Here is a 25,943-nt window from a genome sequence, read left to right on the forward strand (position 1 = left end):
GGGGGGGGGGGAGAGGGAACGAAGAGGCGATAGAAGAAGTTCGTCGGTGGGTTGGTGGTGGTAGACAGGTTGGTACCGCGGTGTCGTGTGCACACGTAGACACCCACACACGGTGAACACGCGCACACGCACGTACGTACACACGCGCGCGTTTAGCACATATGGGCGTATCACCGAAGGCGCGCTGCAACTTTCATGCCGAACGAGACGGTCGGAAGATGGCTGCCGGGTAACAGCCAGCCGCGAATAAACCGGCAAATGCTTTCGTTCGCCGCCGCTTGAAGCTACCAGCCACACCGCACCGGGAAAATCCATTTTCGATTTGTTCCCCGGCACCACCACCACCACTACCCCCGATACCGCTGCTGCTGCTGCACATCTACCGCGGGGTATTTCTTTCACGATGGCGGCCACTTTCCGCGGTAAAATGTAATGCGCGGTAGAGCTCGCTTGTATTTTAAAGAAAATTTTAAGATATGTCATAAGAAACATACTGCACAAATTCGCCTGTGCCCTTTCTCATAAAACTGCGAAACTTGTAACTTTTAAATAAAAATGTGAACTCTCGCTTTACCATAGGTATTGCGCAATCTTAGATAATACATACTTTGTTGTATAATTTAATGAAACGTATAAAAATGTAAGTAATATTAATTATATTAATTGTGACAAGCTAGATACTCAAGTTGTACATCTATTATTAAAATATAATTTTCACATTCAGTCTGTGTACATATTTATGTTATTTCTAAAATAAACGTTTATGATTATATATTTTTGGAATATTGATAAAATTAAAAATCTATGTAGAAGAATGTTTTTATTTTTTATCAGATATTAAATTTTACAGTTAATTACATTTATGCAGCGATAGGTTTAACGTGGTTACTTCCCCCCTGCCGAATTAAGATCCGCGATAAGCCAACAATCAATAAAGCACGTACACACAATTCTTTCAGGATTAAAACTCGTCTTGCGGTCTATCGGAAATTGAATCTTTCGCTGAGGATCTCAACGAATGGAAGCCATAATCGTCTTGCCAGGACAGGCAAAGATCTTATTATATTTCTTAGCAATTCAATTATTAATACAAATATGAACAAATATTTTGTTGCGTTATCTATTTTTGTTTTCTATGCGACAATTTTCTTTGCACTCTCAAAAATACATGTGGATTTAACATCACGCCGTTGAATTTAATACCATGTCGGTGTTCATAGAAACCTCATCATTGTATACATGTTGGTGTCGATATAAACACAATGGCATTAAATCCACACTATGTTGGTGTTTGTTAGTTTATAGATGTTAAATATAATTCACATCCATATTTTTTAGGGTATGTAGAAATATATTGACGTGGGATTCTTTCTCCACGCCATGATAAAAACAAACGTTAAATTTCGTAAATGACACGTTTAAAATTGTACAATTAGAAACTTCACTACATGGGACGGTTCGAGTTTAATCGGCCGGTATTTTTCTGGAAATTTGCGTGGCGCGTCTGCATCGCGCTCGAAAACTTGCGGCGTAATTTTCTCGAGACGGAGAAGGGGCTTCACGTTCGCGAAAGTCTATAGTCTTATAAGGACTTAACGGCGCGGGAAAAGCTAGTCGCGCGCGAATGCACACCGTTATTTATTTTCTTCAATAAATTCCGTGAGTTGGACACTTTAATCCGCGGGAATCTCCAAGTGCCTGTCACTTAGGCTCGCGTACTTATTACTACTTAAGCGTTTTAATGGACAAGTTATTATTCTGATATATTGGTTTTTAAGCTCCCCCCTAATTTCACCTACACTTCACAAGACAATGTCAAAATACTCGTCAGACTTCTTTGACTCATGCTAATTAATCAAAATGCATCTAATTGCTGAATGCAAGTGCAATACTTTGCAAAAAAGTCTAGATTCTAAGCAAATTCACAGTGGATTTTTGTAGAAATGAAATTGCAATAATAATGTCAAAAGAAAAGAAAAAATTTTTAAGACGAACTATGTGCAGAAATAATGTAAAATTTTAAACTTAAATATAATAAATTCAAAGACGTATCGATACAAGTTAAAAACATGACAAATTGCTTATAAGGACACCAAATTATATGTAATATCATTCTTTTATCTTTCTGCAGCGTTTAAAGATTCGTTTGTATTGCAAAACGGCGAATCTGAGAATTAATTATTTCAAATATGAGCTTTCGTAATGACATATATATGAATAACAACAAACGACCAAGTATGTGTTCTCCACGTGTCGTGTTGAACATTATTGACGTCATCTCTTTTTGCAGGATTTCGCCGCAGGTCTCAGTTTTGCATGAAATCCGCTGCTACGTGTGTAATCGCGAACGGGTGTCACGGCGGAAAAAGGCAAGGACGAAACTCTCAATGTCGGACGTTGTCAGAAACTGATAAGGACCCCCGTCATCGTTTGAAGATCTCGAACTGAAGTATCAAAAGACTGCTTCTTCAATCTTAAACATTATCTTTTATTTATTATATTATTATAAATATATTGCTATTAATAGATTGTTTCTAAACATTATTTGATAACGTTAGAAAAGAAAGAAAAAGAAATGTGGGAACTCATAGATTTCCATAGCAACGTTAAAGAAGAATGGAAGGAACACTAAAGTAATTATTTACATAGATCCATGTAACTTTTGATATGATAAATAGCAATAATGAACTCTACTTCATTCTTCGCGTTTGTCTGTAATACCTAACTCTTTGACGCGAATACGGTTTCCCTTAAAAATCTCGATCGTCGCCGGAGGGCGAGCGTGCCGTAAGGGATGAAGTATCCATCGGGGATCGGGGAACAATCCCATCCAGCGGCGGATTGCTTGTTCCGCTATTTAAAAGTGTCCTCGGTTAGAGACGGGGTAAGTTAAGGCCCGCGTCGGTGTGGCGACCGGGCCACGAGCCGATCGACAATAGCGTCGCGGTCGCTTTCGTCGTCTCGGTGAAAGTGGCGCTGTTTAATATTAATAAGCCAGGGCGGCTCTGCCCCTGGCAGGCACGTAGATGCATATCAGACCCGGCATTACGAGAAGACGGCACCCGCGATCGCGTCGGAGAACAGCGTGGCCCGGCACGCGAGATTTTTTCTCCCCGCGATTTGAATACACTCGCGACACGTCAGCGTCTGTCCGCGAGGCAGACGTCTCCATTTGCGCGCGTTTTAAAGCTGTTCGAAACTCACATATGTGTCACTCTTTGTAGATTTATCTAAATACACGTGTTCAATGTTCGAAAGGGTAGAATATGAAATTATATTAGTTTTTGTTGGTCGTGTGATTCTAATTCATTTTTTTTCGCAAGCGGTGTTATAGAAGTATCATCAATTTTTACAATACTACAAATTTCTTATTGTATTGAGTTTTATTGTATAGAGTCTTATTATATATTTCTTTTTTTCTAGAAATTTTTATTTTTTTACGTGTATTTCTTTTTCCCCGCTCTATATTTCCTTCTAATAAATTAAAATAAAATCTAGCTGCAAATATTTCGTGAAAGTTATTATGTAAGTAAATTTTGGAGTCAAAGATAACTAAACTATTATACGTATCGTTTAAAAATCGTGATGCATATCACAGATCTATACAATCTTTTGTGGTTGGATTGTTATAGTGTTTAATCAAATGTATTTGTTTTAATTTCAGCACAAATACCTGCGAGTGATATCTATGGTAAGCACTTAATTACACGTGCTCATGATGTTCTGGGTCACAGCAAAGAAGACAAGGACGATAAGGAAAAATAAGGCATCGAGACAAGTGCATATAGCTTCTCCCGGTGGTGTCATCCAACCATTGTAGCTTCGTGAAAGGAGATTCATAAAACGTTAACCGTATCCCGAGCACGTGAGTGCATTAAGGCGGCTCCTTTTAACCAGCCACGAACGATTGATCGTGCAATTATCGGCGGGGGCGTACTTATTGGCACAATTTCTTTTATCGCTGCGATCCCAGGTGCATTCTTTAGCCATGGAGAAGGGCCTTTCGCAAGGGGGTCGTCGAAGAGTGGGCGACGCAAAATGGAAGCGAAAGAAGAATAGAATGCGAGAGGGGGATAAGCAAAGGGCAAAAGGAAAGGACCCAAGAAAGATAGGAAACAAGGAAGGAAGATAAAGAGGTAGAGAGTAAGAGGAAAAATAAAGGGAGAGAGGTAACAGTTTACAACCAGAACTCAAGAATGAGAGAGGAGACCAACATCAGGGTTGCAAAACGGAGTGGAAAAGCGAACAAGTGAGAGGGAGAAAGAAAGAGAGAGAGGGGAGGGGCGAGGAGGAGACAATGAACGGGGGAGTTATCTGTAATGGAATAAGTTGGCAACAATGGCGCATTGTTTGGCAGAACGGTCGCATCGTCGTCTGTTGACGGACATTATCGCCGGACGTTGCGTTTCCGGCGCAACCGGGAACGTCCTCGTCCCGTCACAAGACGGCGTGTCAACCGGCATGATTCCGCGCGTTCGGAATGTATGCCACGCGTACAGCCACCACCGCAACGCCGCCGCGTTACAGCACATAGCGCCTGCTAACCAACCATTCAAATTCGCGCAGAGAGCAGTAACTATCGAGCTACTGTTATACGTTACAAATAGAAACGCGGCCACCCCGACTGCCTGCTTAAAACGCAAGCGTAGGCCGACCCTTCACTATTCGCTTCGAGTTTCGCGACAATCTTCGATTTCACGCGGCAGGTCACGATAGAGGGTGTGGCTCTCTTCATCAATGTCTGTCAAATTAAATTCCGTTAAATTAGTTTACTAAACCATTTCAACTCAATCCTTGTATTTTGTTTGTTGTACCCCGTTTTGTTTCTAAAGAAATGCCTGCAGATTAGATAAAATAAAAATTAACAAATAGATGATGACAAAATCAGTTGTGAAAATATTAATTTTTAGACAGTAATTATACAGTAAGTAGAAAAAGTTGGCACGGATAGTCAGCCAAAACTACTTTTTCTACAACGATTTATTCTATTGAATATTCAGAGATACACCCAATCACATTATTTTTAATTTATGGTAGATATGTATAATAAACGACATATAGATGTCTGTGTCTTATACCATATGCACAAATACGTCGATTAAATTCTCAGGCTCCGCACCATGCTTTTGTTATTGCGCGTAGAATTAATTCGTCATGGCGGATGGTAAGCGAGAATAATTTAAGTAAATCAAGAACAGCTGTCAAGATCGCGGTGAATTCGAAACCGTTCGCGGATGCGTAATACGAACTGCGGGACGCCCGAGATGGTGAGGGTGGGATAGCTAGTGTCTTGGAGATTCATCCCTTAACGCGGTAATACCACAAACAGACATCCGGGAGGGATTAAGGCGGCAACCCCTTTACCTTGCAATCTTTACTTAGCAGTCCGCCTGCCGCGTGTAACGACGTGCCGGCTAAAATCCCTTTAAAGACCGTCAGTGGAATCCGATCGCGGGATTTGTTTCGGTCTTACCTGTACTTAGAAACTACTTTATTATACTTTACGGGGACGCGGAAAGTCACTGTCCGTTGAATCATTCAATCAATTTCCAGTCACGTTGATGGATCAATTTCCAGTCGCGTCAGATGGATCATCAAACGGATCATAGCCACAAACGCCTAAAAATTCTCTTTTCTTTCATCCGTTTAAAGTCATATATGTATTTATTACGCTTGCTCGAATATCTTACATTTCTATCGATCGTCAAGCAATTTTTATACAAGATACGATAAACTGGAAAAATTAGATGTCAGCGATTAGTAAATCAAAATAAATTCGAATGTCACAACCGTAATGACGCGCGAGGTGAAAAGCGTTGGGAAAATTATTCGGTTTATAGCACAAATGGTTTTCCAGCTCGTATGTATTGAATATCCATTACGCGATCTAAATTGCTACATAAAAAGACCAGAAAAAAAACTGTGTCCCTGCATACGAATCCATCGCGATAGATAGAAGTGAATAGCGAAATTATCACATGCGAACACCACCGATGCAACCGTTCTCCGGCTGTCGTAGCCGTCGCGAGCTGCAACTATAACCAGCTTGAAGTTCAATCTTACCGCAGTCTGACGGTGAGAGAAAGAAGAATGGAGAACTGAAGTGGAGCATGTCGCTGGCATTACCGGCCCTCCGCGTAGGTGCAAAGCGGATTATAAAGGAGTTAAAAGTATTAAAATCACGATGTATTTTAGCTCGCGACGTTGTGTTCTCGGCGGTAGTTCCATTCCCCGCAAATGAGACAGGCAGGCGAGAAGGGGACGAAAGACGAGGAAGTCGAGTGTGACGCGAAGTAAAGAAGCGGAGGAACGCCGTGGGGGGTGATGGGGGACAAAAAGGGGACCAAAGCAAGGGCGGCGGGTAAGGGACGAAGCCGAGAAGGTACGGAGTGTATAAGTGCTCCGCCTGCAGAGACGAGAGATGAAAGGCGCAGTGTGCTCAAGGACACAGATACATTTGCCAGCAAGAATGCTGAAAAATAAAAAAAAAAGTGACGACAGAGTTGGGCGCGGAAAGTAAGAAGACTTACTGATCGGGGAAATGTCTACAGAATTTTCTAACGGAGATACAGCGGGAGTACGAGTCAGATCCGCGTTTTTCCGATGCACCGACCTGGAAAATCGCCGCTACTTGAGTGCTATCGGCACTAATTATGAGATTTCGAGTGTATCGAGTAACGAGGGATGCTTTCGAGAAGAGACGCAATCGATGTCCAGTATAATTGCGACCGTCGCTGAAAAAAGAAAAAAAAAAACAAGAAGCATATTCATGAACAAATATCGAAATATATGATTTTTTATGAATATACTGTATATTAAGTATCTTTTCTAAGATGCTACTGTTAATTTTTAGTCCTGTCTTGAAGATATATCTGATCGAAATGCAAATAGTGGCGTGAAAAACTGTTATTACAAAAGTCTCCATGTTCTTGTAAATGAATATCTTAATCGGTATTCGCTTAGAAATTTCTTTAACTAGTATTTGTGAATTCAGTATAATTTAAATCAATTTACCTTTGCTTAAATTTGGTGTAATTAAACGATATTTTTGAAGAACAAACTTCGTAAAATAAAATTATTAAGTTGTGAAAAATATTTATTTTAAACAATTTTTTATAACAAATTTGAAGAAAAAACGTTTAAGTCCACTAAACCCATAAATATCAATTAGAGTTAAAACATATATATAGGTCATACATCTCATTCTTTATTTAATATATAGACACTGTAGGCAAATCGCAAATGGATAATAAATTCGTTGTCTCATTTTAACTTTGCCAATGCAGACTTTTCTTAGCCTCGGTCACCGCATCGAAACGCGTAAAGATCGCGAATTCAATACCATTAGACGCAACATATCCGCGCGTGGTGAACGCACGAGGGCTAAAGTGCGACGGGCGAATTATGGGGATGTACTCGTAGGGCGTCGGATGTGCCATGGGATCACCATAAGGCGGGATATTTCGTGAGACCGTCTACGTGGCTGACGCCGCCAATGCGACTGTATGGGACGCTCGTTTCGCCCGTTGGGAATTTCGACGGATCACCCGTTATATATCCGGGGGGGTTATCGGGCGAACGACTGGAAAATAATTTGCAGTTTCCCCGCGCTCTCTCGTGGGGAAAATGACCAGAGATGCGAAAATATACGCTCGCGCGAGCTACCCTTTTCGGTTCCTCGATGATTTCTGTAATTCTCTCCGTTTGTTATTTCTGTATTTCTATCGTTGACGAATCTACGTACGTAACTTTCAATCATGTGGCAAGACATAAAAATCTGACAAGAAAATAGTCTTTAGAATTAATTTAAGACTATCTCTACTTGGAAATAAATAAACTGCGCTTTTGCGATAATTAATATATTTGTAATTCATGTGTTGGTAATTAATATATACCTATATCGCAGAGATATATTAAAGATATTTAATTTAACAATTCATTACATAACTTCTAATTACACAACCTTATTGTGCATCTCTATGCAGAAGGAAACCTTTCGAGATTCGACTAGCTACTATCGTAACGGAATAATAATCAAAGCCAGGTGCTTGAAGGGTCTTGTATAACACGCGCGTGATATCTTGTCGCCGCGATACCGAAGCGCGAGTTGTATGCAATCAGTAGTATTAGCCCCTGTCGTGATACGGTAATTTCCTGAATTGTCAAACGCGCTGACAGTTTGATACTGTTATAGGCGCGCAACGCGTTGATAATTGAACGTGTAATATCACGTAATGGAAAAAGCATCGCTGTCAAAACTGCCGTTTACATAATCGCAATAGTAATAACGATATATCTAATATTATTTATAATCTTATTACTATTTCAATTCAAGCATCTTCATATAAATTCAAAGAAAAATGGTACAGAACTAAACTCAAAAGAACAATAGTCTAGATATTACGAGTATATGTTAGCATGTCAATTTAACTATAATGTCAATTTAATGATGTATTATACATATAATTAAATTCACAGGTGTACATATGGTTTGTGTGAAAATCTGCGTAATCAAGCGATTTAAATTTGATAAAAGACAGGAAACTCGAACGAGACGATCGTAACATTCGTTTAATATAGGAAGAACGTAGGATAGAAAAGGTAAAGCGTGGAGTCGCCATAGAAGGCTGACTTTAATCCTTGCCATATCAAGGAAGGGAAAGGAACGATGCTGAATTGACTTGAAGTCTCTTCAGGCGAAATGCTTAATTCCACCCAGTTCTTCTGTAACCACTCTGTGGTGGCTTTCCCTTCTTTCCCACCGTCTTGCATTCTCGAATGAATAATCCCGTGTTTTTAATTCCTACTTTCATCAAATATATTGAAAATTTTATTTATGAACATCTTACACATTATTTTTCTACAGAACATTAATTCATTACATGTAAGTAAATAAAATAATTGAAAGTGAATTATATCAGCAAATAAAATATTTGGAACTAATCGTATAAAATATAAAAAATAGAAGCACAGAGAGAAAACTTGTTTTTTTTCTTTAATTCTGTTTTTTTATTTAGTTTATAAGAAATTATTCCTTTAAAAAAAAGCAACAAAAAAGATTTTGTAAAGTATTGTGTAAATTGTTGAGAGTTTTATTGTTTTAAAAGTAAATTTTACAATAATTATTGTATCTTTATTTTACATATTTATATAATTTTTTACGAATTTTCCAATTACAATCGATTGACATATGATTTTTTATATTTTTGCAATCTAGAAATGTCTGTCAGTAAAACGCGCGAAAAGTAATTTCGAGTCTGGGCAGAAAGGATTCAAGATGGTGCGTGATACGAAGAACAAGGATTCCAAGAAATATCCCGAAGGAGAATCAAACGGGATTTTGTCGTCTCGAAATCGTATATCATTTCAACTACGACGTCTGTACTGCCGTCTGTATTGCAAGCGACTTAGCGATAAGTATCATCCGATCTTATATAAGTTTATTCAAAGTAATTACGCAAATATTACCTATGTAATATCATGCAAACCGCTAACGCAAACGAATCATTAGTAAGAACATCGATATTTTAATCCGCAATTGTTTGCAATTACATAGAAAATCTCTCTTCAGGCAGTACTTGCGTATACCAGTTGCCGTCATAATAAAATTAATTACATACTGATTTAACTGAGCCAGAGATGTGTTAGCATTTATATTCCATTACAAGATGATCGAGCCAGAATGTCGATTACTGTGCATATCCAATATCTTCTGTCCAAATATATATTTATATACAATAATTTATATACAAAGCTGTCGATACGCTTCCTAATCAACTTTTCTATAAAGAAAGCATTTTTTCCTTATAATTTAAAAATAACTAAAAATACAACGATTTTTCGAATAAATAATTTAAAGTATCTATATAAAATAAATAAACTGCAATCAATTCTTCGATTATGATTTTTTTTTGTATAAATAAATGTCTGTGTATGACATGTTATTAGAATAAATAAATATTTATTTATGTTACTAATTATATTGATCTCAAATAAAGATATGATTCAGAAATTTTCTAAGATAATTTGAATAACTTATAGAAATATAATTTTAATAATTTCCCATCTCACTCTCTGTACTATCAAGAACAGAATTTTCTGTTTTCTCGAACTATCGTTTGCCAACACGTTTTACTTTGTATTAACCGGTTCTACGGTGACAAGAATCGAATGATATCGAATCGCGCGGATGCGGGAAACGCAGAAACATTCGGTGACTAAACGTTTATAGGCACTTAGGGCAACTTTTCCTCGCGCAACGCTATATGAATAAGTGATAAAGCCGCAGTAGGATGAGGGCGAAGTCCGTAGTATAAATTCCAGGAGGTTGTCCTGCGCCCGGGCTCTCTCTCCCCAGGGTACACCACGCCCTCAAAGCAGCGGCATAAGGGTTATGCTTGATAGATACGGCTCGGCTAAGTGCTTATCGTATTTCGTTTAGACGCTGCCACACTCGGAACTACAACGATCGTTCTTGTGAACGAACCCTTAAGAGCATCGTGCGCTTAAAGCTTGCTCAGGCCGACTCGACTTCTTCCATCTAAAATTTCGAGCGAATAGGAATAAAAATTCGCGCCACGACGCAATTTCCACGAATGCAAAATGTTAAACGATCCAAAGTAAAAAATGTTCTACCTGCTTATAGTGGCGAATAAAGATGATATTAATGTTGCATTTTTTCTGTGAATAGCAAATTTCTAAGCAATATGCAAATCTATTGGGTTGGGACAAGAGTTCGTAGCGACTACTACTTCATTATTGTATCATGTTTATGTTTTTAAAAAATTTAGCAATTATCCTTTATAGAGCAATATTTCAGCTTTCAAAATCTGCTTTTCAAATTATTAATTAATGTTTAATTTAAAAAAATAAGATTTTTTTAAAGATATTTAACTTTTATAAAGTGTTGCAAGTATGTTCATTAATAATTATTTCCTTATTATAGCGATTTAATATTCATTAATCTTGTTATTATATTAACAATTTATCAACTTTTTATACTATAATAAACAAAATAAATTGTATAATAATTTGCTTCGGGAGATAACCGTCGACACGGTGATCGAAGATGGAGACTACGAGGTATCGAGAGAGAAAGAGAGAAATGCCGTGGAAACCGAAGGAACTCGTTAAATACGATCTTGTGTTGTCTACAAATTTATTTTGGATTTGGTACTACGACAGACAAAGGAAGGAAAATAAAACGAGACAAGACCGGGCAGATCAAGAGTCGAGAGTAAGGTTCATCCAAGATCGAAGACACGTTATGGTATACTCTTCCGACGGTCGTACGGCGGTCTTAAGGGATAAGGCTTCTTCACCTTCGTTCCGAAAGAGAGTCGCGTCTTTACGAACGCGTTAGTTTCACGTTCTGCTTATGGCCCACTGGGGGCCCCATTAAAATGCCTCGAATTGTTTACCACCCGGTCCCGCGCATGCACCTCGTAATATCTGTTGTAAGCTACCATCCTTGTACGACGTTCATGAAAGTCCACTTCTAAAAAAGGCACGTTAAATCGATACCCGAATGTACCGACGTTTATTATATTGTCTCTTTTTGGTTGTCTTTCACTTTGCGAACGGTTGTCATAATAAATTTTAACAGTTAGTATCGAGAAATTAATACTATGGTATATCATACAATATAATTTAGTAAGAGTGTAATATTAACTCTAATTAGTATTCACCTAGAAATTTCCTTAACTGGTACTTGCAGATTCAGCGTACTTTTCACAAATTGGAAGAATAGCCCCACCCGCGAATATACCAATAAGTAAGGATAATTGTATACATTTAAGCAAGCATTATAAGTATTATATATTAAAAAGTAAAAAATAAATAGCGCATCTTCTCCTCTGTGATGTCTCTCTAGTACTTGTAAAATTAGGAACCTTTTATACATTTAGAACATCTCGTAGTACAGCAAATACGACTTCTGCATTTCGAAGTGAATTTTGTTCCGTTAATAAAGACTGCTTGAATTATTTCGTCGACGAATGCGACATTATGAAAAATTGGCAGCAATTTCGCGCGATCAGCATCCTCCATTAACGCGGTCAACGTCGCGCTCGCGCGATATGCGAATTCTCTTTGCATGCTACTTAAATCCACGAGAGAGTGAATTCTATCAATTCTCGCTCGCGTACGGACCGCATAATGGTCGGAAGAGCTTATCGGTTATTAATGAAGTGAATAACGTCGCGTATCGTCACGAACGGAGGAGGGGGCCGTTTAATGGATCGTTAGTTCCAGGCGACATAAACGAAATTCAGCGTGCCTGCTCTTCGACGTTCCGTGCGATTCCCCGATTGCATTATCGATCATGATGACTGAATTCACACGAATGAGAAAAACTTTTGTTAAAAACTTTCCTAACATTTTATCAGAAAAAAAAAAAAAAAGATAATTTTACAAATATATCAATAAGTTGAAATTATAATAGAAACATGAAAGAATATTTAGTTAAGACAACAATAAGCATTTTTACGTTATTATTTGTATTTACTTCTACGTTCTGATTTTCCAGTCTGAGTCTGCACTGAAAATCACAGCCGAAACCGTCATCGCGCGCCTCCTTTCCCGCCTCGTCTTTTCCGCTCGGGCTGATCGCGTATACACGCATGGTGGCTCGCTTTTGCTCAGGTTAACGCAAATGCGACGGGAACAAACAAACGGGGAATACAAATCTAGAGTGAAATGAACAATGCCTGGGAGAGTTACTGCCTCCTAATTGAAACCGTCCCGCTCCCTGCGCTTCCTCTTTCCTCTTTCCGCTTTCCTCACTCTCCACCCTTTCCATCCTCTTCTGCTATCACCCTTCCTCCCTGTCCCACCGATTCTTCCTCATCCCTTTCCATCCCCGCACCTCCTAATCGTCCCGCACAGATGCGTGCCGCGTTTTCTCTCTATCCGCGTATAAAGCGTATAGTTTATGACAAAAGTTCGGTCTCGAGTTTAACAAAACGCCCATTGGCCCATTGCAGTACACGAGCCGATGCGTTTACATGCGTCGAATAAACGGGTATTGATCACGTCGCTCGAGATCAGCCGACGTTCGTTTGTGCCGTCGTTAAAAGAATACTGTAACTCTACTACGTTGAGCTAATGGGCATTCTAATTGCTCGCTGAGGAGAGCTTCATGCTAACGCGATTCGTACGTATTATTTTAATTACAATGCTATACTGTTGATTTCGCACTACATCATTAACGTAATGACGCTATAATAATTTTAACCTGATAACTAATGAATTAATGATTCTCGATATAATATTCAATTTTCAATATTATATTAATATGTAATACATTCATGTTATACTTTAAAGCTCCTGTTTACACACTGTACTATCTCAGATTATTGGACGTTAAAGGCAAAAAAAACATACGATAAAAATTCTTTAGTAAAATATATTTGAATAGAAACATTTTTTAATAAAATAATATTGCAATCGATAGATTTATACTTCATTCTTGTTCCTGTTAGGTGTTGTTTTATTGAAACATATTTTTATATTAATATATTTTATAAAAATTTTTATTGTATATTTTCTTGCTTCTGACATTATAATTTGAGATAGTAGCGGTGAATGAAAGGAGTTTTTAATAATAATTATTAACAGTGAAAACAAAAATGGATTGTTTTTTTATTGAAATGATTTATTCAACAATGCATCAACTATTAAATTTTTTGACATATCTTATTTAAAGATTTCTCTTTTCTTCAATGTATCTAAAATTATGATATACGATTTTCTCTCGAACTGAAATTTACATTCCTTATCGAGTGAGACCAATTAACCTAAATTTGTCTGTGAGAATATTAATATAGTTAGCTATATGACGACCATATAAATCAATTATTCACTTAGATATGGCGTTTCTTATTTTTCCGTTTATTTACGTGCGAAACATATGTGCGAAAATTAACGCATAAAGCTTATTTCATACACAAAATTCGACTTCTGTAGACTTCGGATATTTCCTGTGAGGGCTGCAAGCGTCGTAACGAAATTCCTCTATGCAAGAAGTTTTCGTTCATACGCGAAAATAAACTCATATAGTCTTAAGAAAGACGTCGTGAGCGCGAGTGTTATATTTCACAGGTGTGCTTTTAATCCCCAATAACATTCTCGAGATGAGGTTTACTGTTGCACTCAGTAATTGAGAGATGTCTTGTATAACACGAATTCGCGCTAATTTTCTTTAGATATAATTTAATCGAAAGGAATCTTTCGATATTCACGGATGGCGGATTTATCATTTCAATGATTAATTGAATGCCCGTGAGTAACGCCGAACATGTAATGACTGGCTTTAACAAACGTCACTCTCTTTGTTGAGTGGAAGATAAAAAAAAAGACTGATGGAAATGCGGCAGCGGGAAGATATGCGCATTTATTGAAATCGATAATCGATGCGAAACAATCGGTGCTCGATCGAAATTTGTTATGCGAGACGTCAACGAACGCAATTCAATTGGCACAGCGTGACATAGATCGTTTTCGCGAACGTTATCGTCGATGGCGCGCGCATGAGTGTGCGTGCGAAAACGAGTTGCTAATCCAGTGCACATGGCTGCAAAATACCAGGTAAAAAGAGCCGCAATCGTATAAGTGACGTGCCAATTTCTGTTTGCACTATATTCTCTCGTTATGACATTTCCGTTTTAAATTGTATACCTACCTAAAAATCATGATAATTCGAATACTTTAGCTGCAAATTTAGCGTTGGTACTACATATCAAAAGTATTTGAATAAAAATGATTAAAGATAATATATATATAATATTTACTTGTATCTTTGAAAGGTATATATATGTATATACACACATAAATACAGATAATTGCTAAATGAGAGATAACCGAATTAGAAAGTTCCTAATGAATAAATTGATTTAAAATTAATTTATTTAACTGCTTGTCATTTGATTATAAAGTATAAAATTGTCTTTATGGTTTTATATGTATACATATACACAGAGAGTTTTATTCTTCATTTGAACTCTCTTTCACTTTTATCTTTCTCAAGAGAAAATTGAACATCATTGAGACTAATTCCGAAAGAGTATTGCTCTTCTTCATAGAAAATCGCACAAGAATCACGCTCGAGGAAATCGAGACGTCTTCGTCGTGATATCTTCGCAAACACATAGCCGACGAGAGACGTGGTGAACGAACGAACGGGAACAAGGCCGTCATCGCAGGAAGAGACGGAGTCGAGATTACCAGCGCGCGCTTCGTTTTCCCTCCTTTCGTTCTCCTTTTCCGCGTCCGCCACCCTTTGCATTCAAACGTGAAGTTATCAGGGCTAATTTTCCGCCTTTGTCGCGCCCCTCGGTGGCCACCAGCCGGTTCATTATTCGCATCTAGCGACCACTGTTTTTAATAACCTAATGGCTCTTACGCGGTACATTATATCGCCACTCTTCTCTTTCCTCCCCCGCCCCCTTCTCTGCTCCCTCCACCGGGGGCCTCCTTCGTTGCTTTTTCGTTAGCCCGTTCCTTTATTCACGATCCTTGACGAAACGATGGAACATCCAACTCTCATCGTGCCATTCGTTCGCTCATGGCGCTTATAACGATACTTTCGTTCGACGGTGACTCTCTCGGACTCGCGTTCCACCGGGAGAGATTACGGCGAACGAGAAACCCTCTTGGAAATCCTTCTCTGACTTCTCCCTTCGCGCGATCGCTGGAGAACGAAACGATCGCTTAAGCCTTTATTCCTTGCGCTTTTGTTGAATGGCGATCCTTTATACGGTTTTTGTCTCAGCGAATAATCGAGGGAGAGATGAGTTTGCGAACATTGAAGACATGGACAAATAAAGAATAAAGACACTCGAGTTATTGTCTATCGCGCAATTGGTCTCGCTTCTTGAGTGATTGATCATTGTGCGAAGATACGAACTATCGATAACGGGAATATACGTCGATAGGAAGAAATTAGGAACAATTCTTCTCACCGATAATTCTCTTTTTAATTCAGATCATTTATTTCCTTGATAAATATTGGGTATAAGCGATGATATCAATCGCGGTACGTTCTCCCGCTTCCGGTTGCAAGGTTTCGTTTTTCACACTTCGCGAAGGAGTCAAACTAGACGCAGAGCTCCCGCGGCGAGTAATACGGCTGATTACAATTCAGAATGCGAGGGCGATGATATTTCACTTCTTTTTCGAGGCTTTACGATCGGACGTTTTTAATTTCCCGCCGTGCGCTCCGGCTAGAGGCCCAAGCCGAATGCAAATTGTGACAGGAAAGTTATGCGCGACCGTGAAATTAATGTCTTTCCAAGATCAGGACTTAATAACCCGTTATATACTTCGCGTACCACACACATACACGCGTGTGCAATTCTGCGAGCGGATTTATGAAGTGACGAAGTTTCTCTCGCGCGCGCGCTTGCTAAATTGAATTCGACTTGCCCCATTTCTTTGGCTCGTATAAATCATCAGGGAATCGATTGCCGATATTCTCGTTTAAATCTCCAATACGTACCTAATTGTTAAATTTTGCGTCTACTGTACGATTAAGTTATTACATCTTATTATAGTATACATAGATAATACATTTACTGAAAATAATTTTGATATATCGGCATTATTTGCTATACAATGACATAATTGTAATTTTTCAGTTGCTTGCATAAAAGAACGGAACATAAAGGAAAAAGTAAAAAAAAAACCATAAAATTGAAAAATGTATATCCTCTTATTTTTTTATTGTTGGTCATTACATCAAAATTACATTTAAAAATGAAAATTACAAAATTTTAATGATTCAAAATATTCAAACTAGTTTTCTTATTTATTGAAAAATATTTTATTTGTATCATTGGTATAGCAAATGACAGATACTAATTTATAATATTTTACAGTATGAAACAAATATCTGGATCATCCTCTCTCTCACTATTTTGCCTTCGAGTATGCCTTGTGGTCTACGTGTTTGCCAATATTTCTACGTTCAGCTTGGCGGAAGTTAGTAAACATGATCAGAGCAAAGCATCATACACGAAAGAAAGATCCGACTCGATTAAAAACTCAAAGAATTCGATCATTTCTTCACATCAACATAAAAATAATAAGGTTAATCAAAATATATTTATATAATCTAAACTATATTGATATTTCATCAATCAATCTGTAATGATTCTTTGTTATTTGATGATGCGCTCCATTTTTGGGGGTAGAAATTTTCTATGAGATTTCACAAAGCGAGTGTCGTCATGATTGATAAGAGGATCTGAATCGGCCGAGAGCGACACACGACGACAGATTCTGTTCTCAAGAATGGGTTTTTAATATTTCAAACGTTAATTTCTTTTAGCGAGAGACATACGGAATGACGTAGAGTATCTCTTCCGCCAGTTCTCAGTCTTTATGCCGAGTGACAAAATGACAAAGGGTTGGTCGCCCCGGGCCAGCGATATTACCGTTTCCGTTTCGGAACTATGCGAACTGTCGTCTATCGTTCCTCTCTTCGGTCGCGTATTGCAGCCGAAAATGTCTTGTGATTGATTATGCCCACCGCACTTTCGGTACTCGACTCTCGAAACGGCCGATTGATGGAGAACTTGCGAAAAGGATCGTCACGCTCGCAAACGGAATCAGAATGTCTCAAAACATTACATTACTCTTTAATACGTTTTCTAGAAATAGACAACCAATAAAATAACTCAAAGAGATCACAAATAATTCACATTATATAACGAAATAGTAAAATAATTTTTCCTCATACTATAGTGTTTCTATAAAAAAAAATATTTAAAAAAATTTGATTATATCACATTATATCGCAAGGTAATTTTGTCCAATACGATCTAAGCGTTGCAATTTTGGTTGAGTCAAATACTGAAAATATTTAATTGAAAATCGATCAAATTTAAAATAAGAAACATTTCTGAACATTAATTGAAAATGTGAGACAGTTTTAATATATTTACAAAGGTTTAGTAAAAATTTAACTGTCCATGTAAATTATTTACAAATAATAAGTAGGTCACATTTGGCGCAGTGCCTTCTAATATACTTTATAATTTACAATACACACTTATGTGTTTTAATAAAATCTTCCAATCGACAAAGACATTTCATCATCGTAGGCAGTTTAATGAAAAGAATTCTGGTATACACATACAGGGCTATGTTAGGTCGAAAGGCAGACCGAGGGTGAGACGGAAAGCGAGTCTTTATTTAGTTAAATGCCGCGTATAATTGGGTGTAAGATCTTTTTTTTGTTCGGCAAACCGACCGCAACGTCGTGTCCTACCGCGAAACCGCTGCGTCGCGTCGCGAGGCTCAAGTTTTCTACCCCTTTTCCGCAGCGCGCTAGCTGCCGGTGGTGGCTGCCAGCCACCTGATGGCACAAGGGCCCACCGGGAATGAGATGCAGATTGCCAGAGGCCACTTCAGCCACGCTGGAGGGGGAGTGAATTTTTAATAATACCGTACCCCGTGCCCGCGCGGCTCCTGGATGTAGAATCCCATTGTTTCGGCCGCACGAGCGCGTCGGAAAAAGGACGAAGCGAAATAGTATGTACGCGATACGTTACGGAACCAGCATTATTATAACGCGCTAACGTGTCGGTGGTAGGAAGGGATTGTCAACGGCAGGATATTCCGCAGTCTTCACACCAAAGAATGCCGTTGTAGAATGTTCGAAAGCCCGTGGTACATTTAAGAATACGAGTCGTTTGTGCAAGTGTTAATTCTCTCTCTTTCTTTCTCTTTTATACATATATTATTCCACAGGCTATTTCTCCGATGTTCAGTAAAAATACAGAAAATTAATATATGTCAATTAGATTATTAAATTGAGATATTTTCTTTTAAACATGTAGGTTGACGACGACCGAAATTATTCCGCGAATAAATCTGTGATGATTAGCGACGAAAGAAATAGCGCGGCTTTAAATAGATTTCTGGAAGATGTTCTAAATGCGCAAAACGATTTGAAGTGGATAGATCACGTCACACGTCATATTAATCATAGAGCACATCTAAATGAGTAAGAATCTAGATATATGTAAGTTATGTTGCTTGTTATTGTAACAAAAAAGAAACAAATAAAATGAAAAGTAAAATAAATTTAATAGGAATTGTTTGTAAGCTCAACTCAATTTCCATAAATTTTAATCGCTAGAAGTGTCTACTTCAATTGAAAAAAGTTACCAACCTCGATCTATATATTTGCATTCTACAGTGATTTAGAAACGCGCCAATTTTTATTGAGTGATTTAATAGGAATATTTCCGATACAGTCCGCTGGCGCATACAAACCAGCACTCTACCGTATCCATCAACACGAGGAATATCCTGGAACGGGATGATATTGGTTATGGAAGTAGGTTACGCGGCAAGAGGGGCTTCGATCGGAATTATGAAACGATGTGGATGCTGCAGAAGAAGAAATACGGACGGAAGAGTACTCGCGATGTTCCTCAAAGAGTTTATCTAGATAACGATATGACATTTAATGCTGATAACGCTCTTTATCAATCCCATGGCACGTAAGCAACGGAATAATATTGATATATTACAAATTATAATTTATTTTTGTTTAAGTAAATCCTAAAAAATATTATCTACATGAACATCTAAAAATTATTAAAATAAAAACTTTTTAGCGCGTTAAAGTAATATTTTATTTTTATCCTTTCAAATTGAAATTTTTCTAAAATGAAATATTTATTGCATTGCTATAAATACGTTCATACAGATAAAAATAACAATTTACATATAACTTATAAGATTATTTGACTTGAACTAATGGACTACATTTTTCATACTCGTACGTAACAAATCTTCTAAAAGCTAGCATGTTTCTTATAGTAGACAGATAGAAATTCATTTCACCCTTGAGCATAGGTTAGATAGAGCTGTCTACCAAGAAGGAACGATGGTCGATCAGCCATTGAAAGATTGGACTGAAGAGAAGAATTTCCATTCCTCGAGCGATTGGTCAAATTCTAATGAGAATCCCAAAGTGACTAACAGCGAAAGTATATGGCTTCGAAATTACGAATCTCCTGAAAATCTCGTTAATTCTGGTATTATCAAAATAATTAAAATAATTAAAAATGTTGACTTAATTCTGAATAACATTTTAAATGTGATCTCTTAGATTCGAGCAAAAACGAAAAATTACATGCTGACCTGCGGGATCAATTCGTATCGTTGCACAATCCAATATACGCAAATGATGTTACCGCTTTGCGTGAATCTCCAATTGCAATCAGAAATGGCAAAACTCAAAGTGTACCGCTATCATTGGAATCTTTGAAGAGAACTATATTGGAATTAAGAGATAGTTTGATGTTGGGCTATAAAAGAAGAAATATAACACCGAAAAGTACTAATTTTTATTAATATTATCATTATTACTGTCATTACTGCAATCAATTTTTTCAGGAGAATCTAATCAGTGGAATGAACCAAGATCGATAGCTGAAATGTATAATTTTGGGGGAGATTTTGAAGACTATCTTGATGAAGAAACAATACGGAGACTAAAAAGAGCAAAAAATATAGCTAACGAAGATGAAAATGACTCCAAACTTTTTCAGGGAGTAGAGTTTGGGGAAACATATTTTGAGAAACGAAATTCGAAAGAATCACATGATCGCAGTAAACGCAGTAGAAGGAGTTTTATCGTAAATTCAAATTACACAAATAATCAGAAAGATATTCCTGAAAATAACCGTTATCAAAAAATTCAAATGATTAATAGCGTTCTCAAAAATATAACTACAATACAAAATAAAGAAATCGTTACCGAATTATATTCTAGTTATCTTAGCAACGATGGAAAAAATTCGGTAAACGCTTCGAACAAGATAAATATTACTGATCTGAAAAATTCTTTAGATAAAGGATCTTTTTCAGATAATCATTTCAATAACTTAACGATTAACCCATCAACAGGTAACGAAACAAATATTTTTGAACTAAAATATTCTGAAAATACAGAACTATATTTAAATGATCATTTCTTCGACAACAAATCATTATTTGTTATAAAAACGGACTTACAAACGCATTTACCAGAACATATTACAAAAAATAAAGTTCCTAAAACAAGTTGGAAGAAAATTGGTCAACATTCCACAATTAAAAGGATATTAAAAACTATTGATCAAACAACGAAGAATCGTACTAACTCGTCCAATTTCGAAAAGAGTGCATTCACTTATTTGATAGATTTTTCAATAAATGATGGTACTGATGATTCTGGGAAATCCCTGAAAAATCGAAGTGGCGGAGAGAAATCAGGATTCGCAACGCAGAAAATATCGCAACTCAGCATAGATGACGGACAATCGAAGGGCGCGGAAAAAGAGTTTCCCCGGGGAAATATGTTGCATGGGTTCGGTATCGGAACAAATGAATCATGGAGCTGTGTCTTCACAACAACCGTAGCCTTGAAAGAAAGAGAAATTGAGGCAGACGAAACGCAAAACCGCGAGCTGATACCCGGTGTCATCAAAATATTTGAGCCTCGAGGGCATCTATATCAAAAGCAGGAGGCCGAGACGACGACGACGACGACGACGACGAGATTGTCTCGGGAAATGGAACAAGACGGTATGTCCGCGGCGAAGATAAAGTCGGACGAAGATAAAGTCGACAAGTCAAGAAATACAAATGCAAGAGAAGACTCTTTGACTTCGCCGATTGATTCTGTCACCAATGCGACAATGAAACCAGAAGCCGCATATATAAATACGTCTGAGACTGGTGAATCGATAATACTGAGGGATCTTGCTTCGGTGATTGTAGACAACGATTTGCGAAAGCAGCAACAGATGGTTCCGCTTCTAAGTGTCGAGAATAGAAACGCAAATAAATCGAATGGAAATTTGGATACTGATAAAATCGATATTCGTATTCTCGGGTCAAACGGAAATGAGACTATGAATGTAAAGGAAGGTACTCGAACTATAATGGAAGCTCACGAATATCACGAAACCGATAACAATTTACAGAGGAAATTATTATGGATTTCAGTCGATGGTGAAACTAGAGATTCATCGATAAAGAGCATGAGATCAGTTTTTAGAACTACGACTGACAGTTATACTGAAAATATGAATGAGAATCGACAGCAAAATAAAATAACTAATTCCGCAAACTTGGGAAAAATATTGACTAGAGTTAAACGCGAAGATAAAGCTGAAGAAAGTCATATGTTACAGGATACTATAAATTCTCAGAGTGCCGAAATAAATCACAACGCTCGTTACAAACAATCCGTATATCCTTATAAAAATATTGACACCAATAATGAAGCAGAGAATACAGCAGTTGAGAAGGAAGCGGCGATAAATTACGATGAAAGTAATGAATATCAAAATCTGAATGTCGAAGATCTTAAAGGGTTTTATAATGATAGAGAAGACGATGTGCTTGAAGGTATAAAAATCTGATCAATTTGTCGTTCACAGCAAAAATAATACAAAAGTAGGTAACGTATAACACGTTTACAGATAATGATAAAGCAGTGAAAAGAAAGGGACAATCTTCATTTAGACAGCAAATCGACCCTGTAAGAACTAAAGTTGATATGTTAATTAAGCAAAAGCTTGATAAGAAAAAACACAAAGACAGTAGAAATTATAGAAGAAAGAGACATAATATGTTGGATATGGTCGAGTATTACGATTATGATGATGACGAAGAAGGCGATGTTCCAATAAACGAGCAAGAAGCTGTGAATAAAGATAATACATTTTCAATTAATGCGAAAATAAAGCGCGGTAAGAACGTAAGCATAATAAAATTCACATTAAAAAGCGTGTAACTAAAATTATAGTAAATTTTTGAAACTAATTGAACATCGAAATTTCAATTGACCGCAGCTGGCAAATCATCATGTAAGTCAGGTGACTTAGGGAAAAAGAAGAATGAAAACGCCGAGGCGGTAATGAAAGAAGAACTCAGAAAAGCAAAAGCAAAGAACAAAGAGCCAAAAGAAGAAATTGTCGTTGATCTTGGTGAACGTAAGAATAAGACTACGAAGAAAGATCAAAGTGATAGAAAGCCCTTCAGTTCGTTAGGATCTAGTTTCGAGAACGTGTTCGATGAGGAAAGACAATTATTATCTAAGGGAAACTCGGAGAAAATTCGTCAAAGCAAAGATTTTGCGAATAATGTTTATTATAAAGAACCAGTTGCCGCGAAATCAAAATGGTAAATTATTTTACAAGTTAACAATAGGACATATATATCTTATTATCGATCGTTGTCACTATACATATAATAACACAAATATATTATAAGATACCTTCCATTTTAATTATAAATTTATCATATAAGTGCATATAATTTGATGCTATTGATGCAAACGACCAAAAAATAGATGTCTAACAGGTTGAATCAACCATTTGAGGATAGAAGCGTATCATCGAAGAATTCGGAGTTATTATTAGAGGACAATAAGAAAAAAACTTCAAATAAACCTTTCGAATACATATCCAATGCAGATTTAAATTCCAATGTTATCAAAAATATTTTAATAGACATTCAGCCTATCAAGATTGTGGATCAAAATAAAGAATCGAAAACTTCAAAAGACTTCTATGAAGATTTTGGAAACGACAGGTACAAATGCTTTAAAAAATATGTTATACGTTGTAATATATAATATATTAAATAATATGTACATATAAAATTTCAAATAGTTACAGAGTGCTTGACTGATGATTATCATAATAAAATTTATAGAAATAATTTATTTTAAATTCCACATAATTTTACAATAATTAAATTATTTTATATATTTTAAAATAAAAATCAATTATTAAATATTAACCAAAGAAAGTTCATAAATAAATTCTACCAAAATTATTCATTAGGATTACGCATAATATGATTCACACGGAATTGTGAAAATATAATAGTTTATCTTTTTTCGTAGGGCTGAAGATCATTATCAAGAGAACGATTCAAACAATATTGAGTTTCTGTATGAAGAATTGAAGAATTTGTATGATTGGCCTGATGGTGAATTAGAGAGCAGACCTCGGCTTAGAGGCGATCAAAGACTACGCTATGAATTAGATGATATACTTGATACAAATCCCTCTCAATTACAGCCATTGAACGATAGGTTCCTCAACTCGGGTCAAAACGACAACATACAAAAGAAATTCCAGTCAATTGATTCATCTCTAATGCGTAAATATTGAATGCAATCACCAAGAATAAAAGAATTATTACTTATTTTCACACACTTTAATCGAATTTATCCATATAATTTTTAAACGTTTTATATTAATTTTGATTTTAATGATCAGTTTATTCCTATCTTTATTTCTTTCTTCCTCCTAGTTGTAGTTTTCTTATGGTTATTTTTATAACGTTTGTATAATGGTAATACTTTTACGAAATATTTGATCGATAGCTGCAAACTCGAATAGCACTCTGGCGAGCAATTATTTCGCACTTAAAGTCATGAATGGTATGTTTAAAGGTGACATTGAGCAGAGTTCAACGGAGAAGAAAAATGCACCGAGTATATTTTCTGTCCAAACAACTGCCCAGTCAAAAGTATGTTTATGATTATTATTTATGGTAACATTTATACTTTTTTCGCAACAATATGAAGTAATTAATTGATACAGGTATCAGAAGATAAAAATATTCCGTTTTCCGAAGGACGGCCAATAATCGATACGGATTCCGAGACTCCATACGAAAATATTAAATATATCGAGTCCACAACACATGAATTATTGAAACGAAATCTAAATTTGGAGGAGCAGGCAGCGATTAGTTCACAAGACTTACATGAGTCTTTTGTGGAATCTCCAGATTGGCATGATGATTTCGATGTAAAAGTCAGATTGGGCAGAGGACTGAAAGCTATAAACGATACAGTAATTTCGGGTTTGAAGAAAACTTATAATCAAGATAATACATTAGACGCAGAAAATGCAACTTCTTTGCAAGTCTCTCATGATAATTCATCTAAATCACAAAATTGGCACAATGATACAATCGCAAATTTATTTAATCTTTTCAATAATAATCACGGTGTATCTGATCGAAGAGCTAAAAATGTTCAAGAATCGATTTCAATGAATACAGTTAACATGGATGATGACGATCTCGAAGCTGCCGAACAAAAATACGTAAATAATCAAACCTCGAGAATTAGAAGAGCAGCTGTTTCATATCGCACGTATTACGACAACATGAATCAAAATCAACATGATTATGATGAAACTAGCAGAAGTCTAGATAACCAATTTTATTCTCCGAATATCGTCGAAAATCAGTTCGATGAAGCGTATAAGATTGGAAACTGGAACAGTGACAGTGACACACAAGATCGTGATCAATACTCGAAAATTTCTCGAACCAACACGAGAAAGGAGAAATCCAAAAAAGGGAATAAAAAGAATAAGCATCCCTCGAAAAAACACGCAAAGAAAAGTAGTTCGCACTCTTCTTCAAATAGAAACAGGAGACATCACACACATCGGTCTAATATGTCGAAGAACCGAGGTGATTTAAAGAAGAAGAACAAAGCAGAAACATCTCCTTTGATTAGACGCACTAAAGTTCAGAAGAGTAAAACGGCCGAACAAGGACGTGCAAGAATGAACGAGGCACTGGGCGAAAAAGTGTTTTACGAGAATGCGGAGGATCAGAGTGTGAGTGAAAGGACAATCGCTGATCGCATCGTAGATCGCGCGACTGGATTAAGAAGAGAAAAGAATTAAAGATGATTTTTCAGACAGTGAAGCCGGAGATGGATGATGTACAGAGAAAGGAAATTACGCTGCTCCTCGCAGCCGACAACATTGACGACGAGTCGCAGATGGACGTGGCTCTTCACGGTGAACTAGCTGGAAAAATTGTCGAGCAAATATTCGAACAGGCAAGTAAAGGGTGTTATGTGATAACAAAGCTATTTTCAATATCCCTTTTATCAAATATAA

General features: G+C 36.9%; 1 protein-coding gene across 1 annotated transcript in view; it reads left to right on the forward strand.

Annotated features, from left to right (window-relative positions):
- The window catches only part of LOC108772631 (uncharacterized protein PF11_0213), a 47,245-nt gene that overhangs the window by 17,364 nt on the left and 3,938 nt on the right, over positions 1 to 25,943 (forward strand). The window contains exons 2-13 of the mRNA XM_018538202.1: positions 19,260 to 19,508; positions 19,831 to 20,048; positions 20,123 to 20,350; positions 20,410 to 20,922; positions 20,968 to 22,410; positions 22,485 to 22,754; positions 22,857 to 23,187; positions 23,368 to 23,598; positions 23,915 to 24,174; positions 24,470 to 24,546; positions 24,621 to 25,655; positions 25,739 to 25,882. Coding sequence (XP_018393704.1) covers positions 19,260 to 19,508; positions 19,831 to 20,048; positions 20,123 to 20,350; positions 20,410 to 20,922; positions 20,968 to 22,410; positions 22,485 to 22,754; positions 22,857 to 23,187; positions 23,368 to 23,598; positions 23,915 to 24,174; positions 24,470 to 24,546; positions 24,621 to 25,655; positions 25,739 to 25,882 — 4,999 coding nt within the window. The remainder of the gene's footprint in view (positions 1 to 19,259; positions 19,509 to 19,830; positions 20,049 to 20,122; positions 20,351 to 20,409; positions 20,923 to 20,967; positions 22,411 to 22,484; positions 22,755 to 22,856; positions 23,188 to 23,367; positions 23,599 to 23,914; positions 24,175 to 24,469; positions 24,547 to 24,620; positions 25,656 to 25,738; positions 25,883 to 25,943) is intronic.

This window comes from Cyphomyrmex costatus, unplaced genomic scaffold, assembly GCF_001594065.2.
Source record: "Cyphomyrmex costatus isolate MS0001 unplaced genomic scaffold, Ccosl1.0 scaffold193, whole genome shotgun sequence".
In the NCBI taxonomy this organism is placed as follows: Eukaryota; Metazoa; Arthropoda; class Insecta; order Hymenoptera; family Formicidae; genus Cyphomyrmex; species Cyphomyrmex costatus.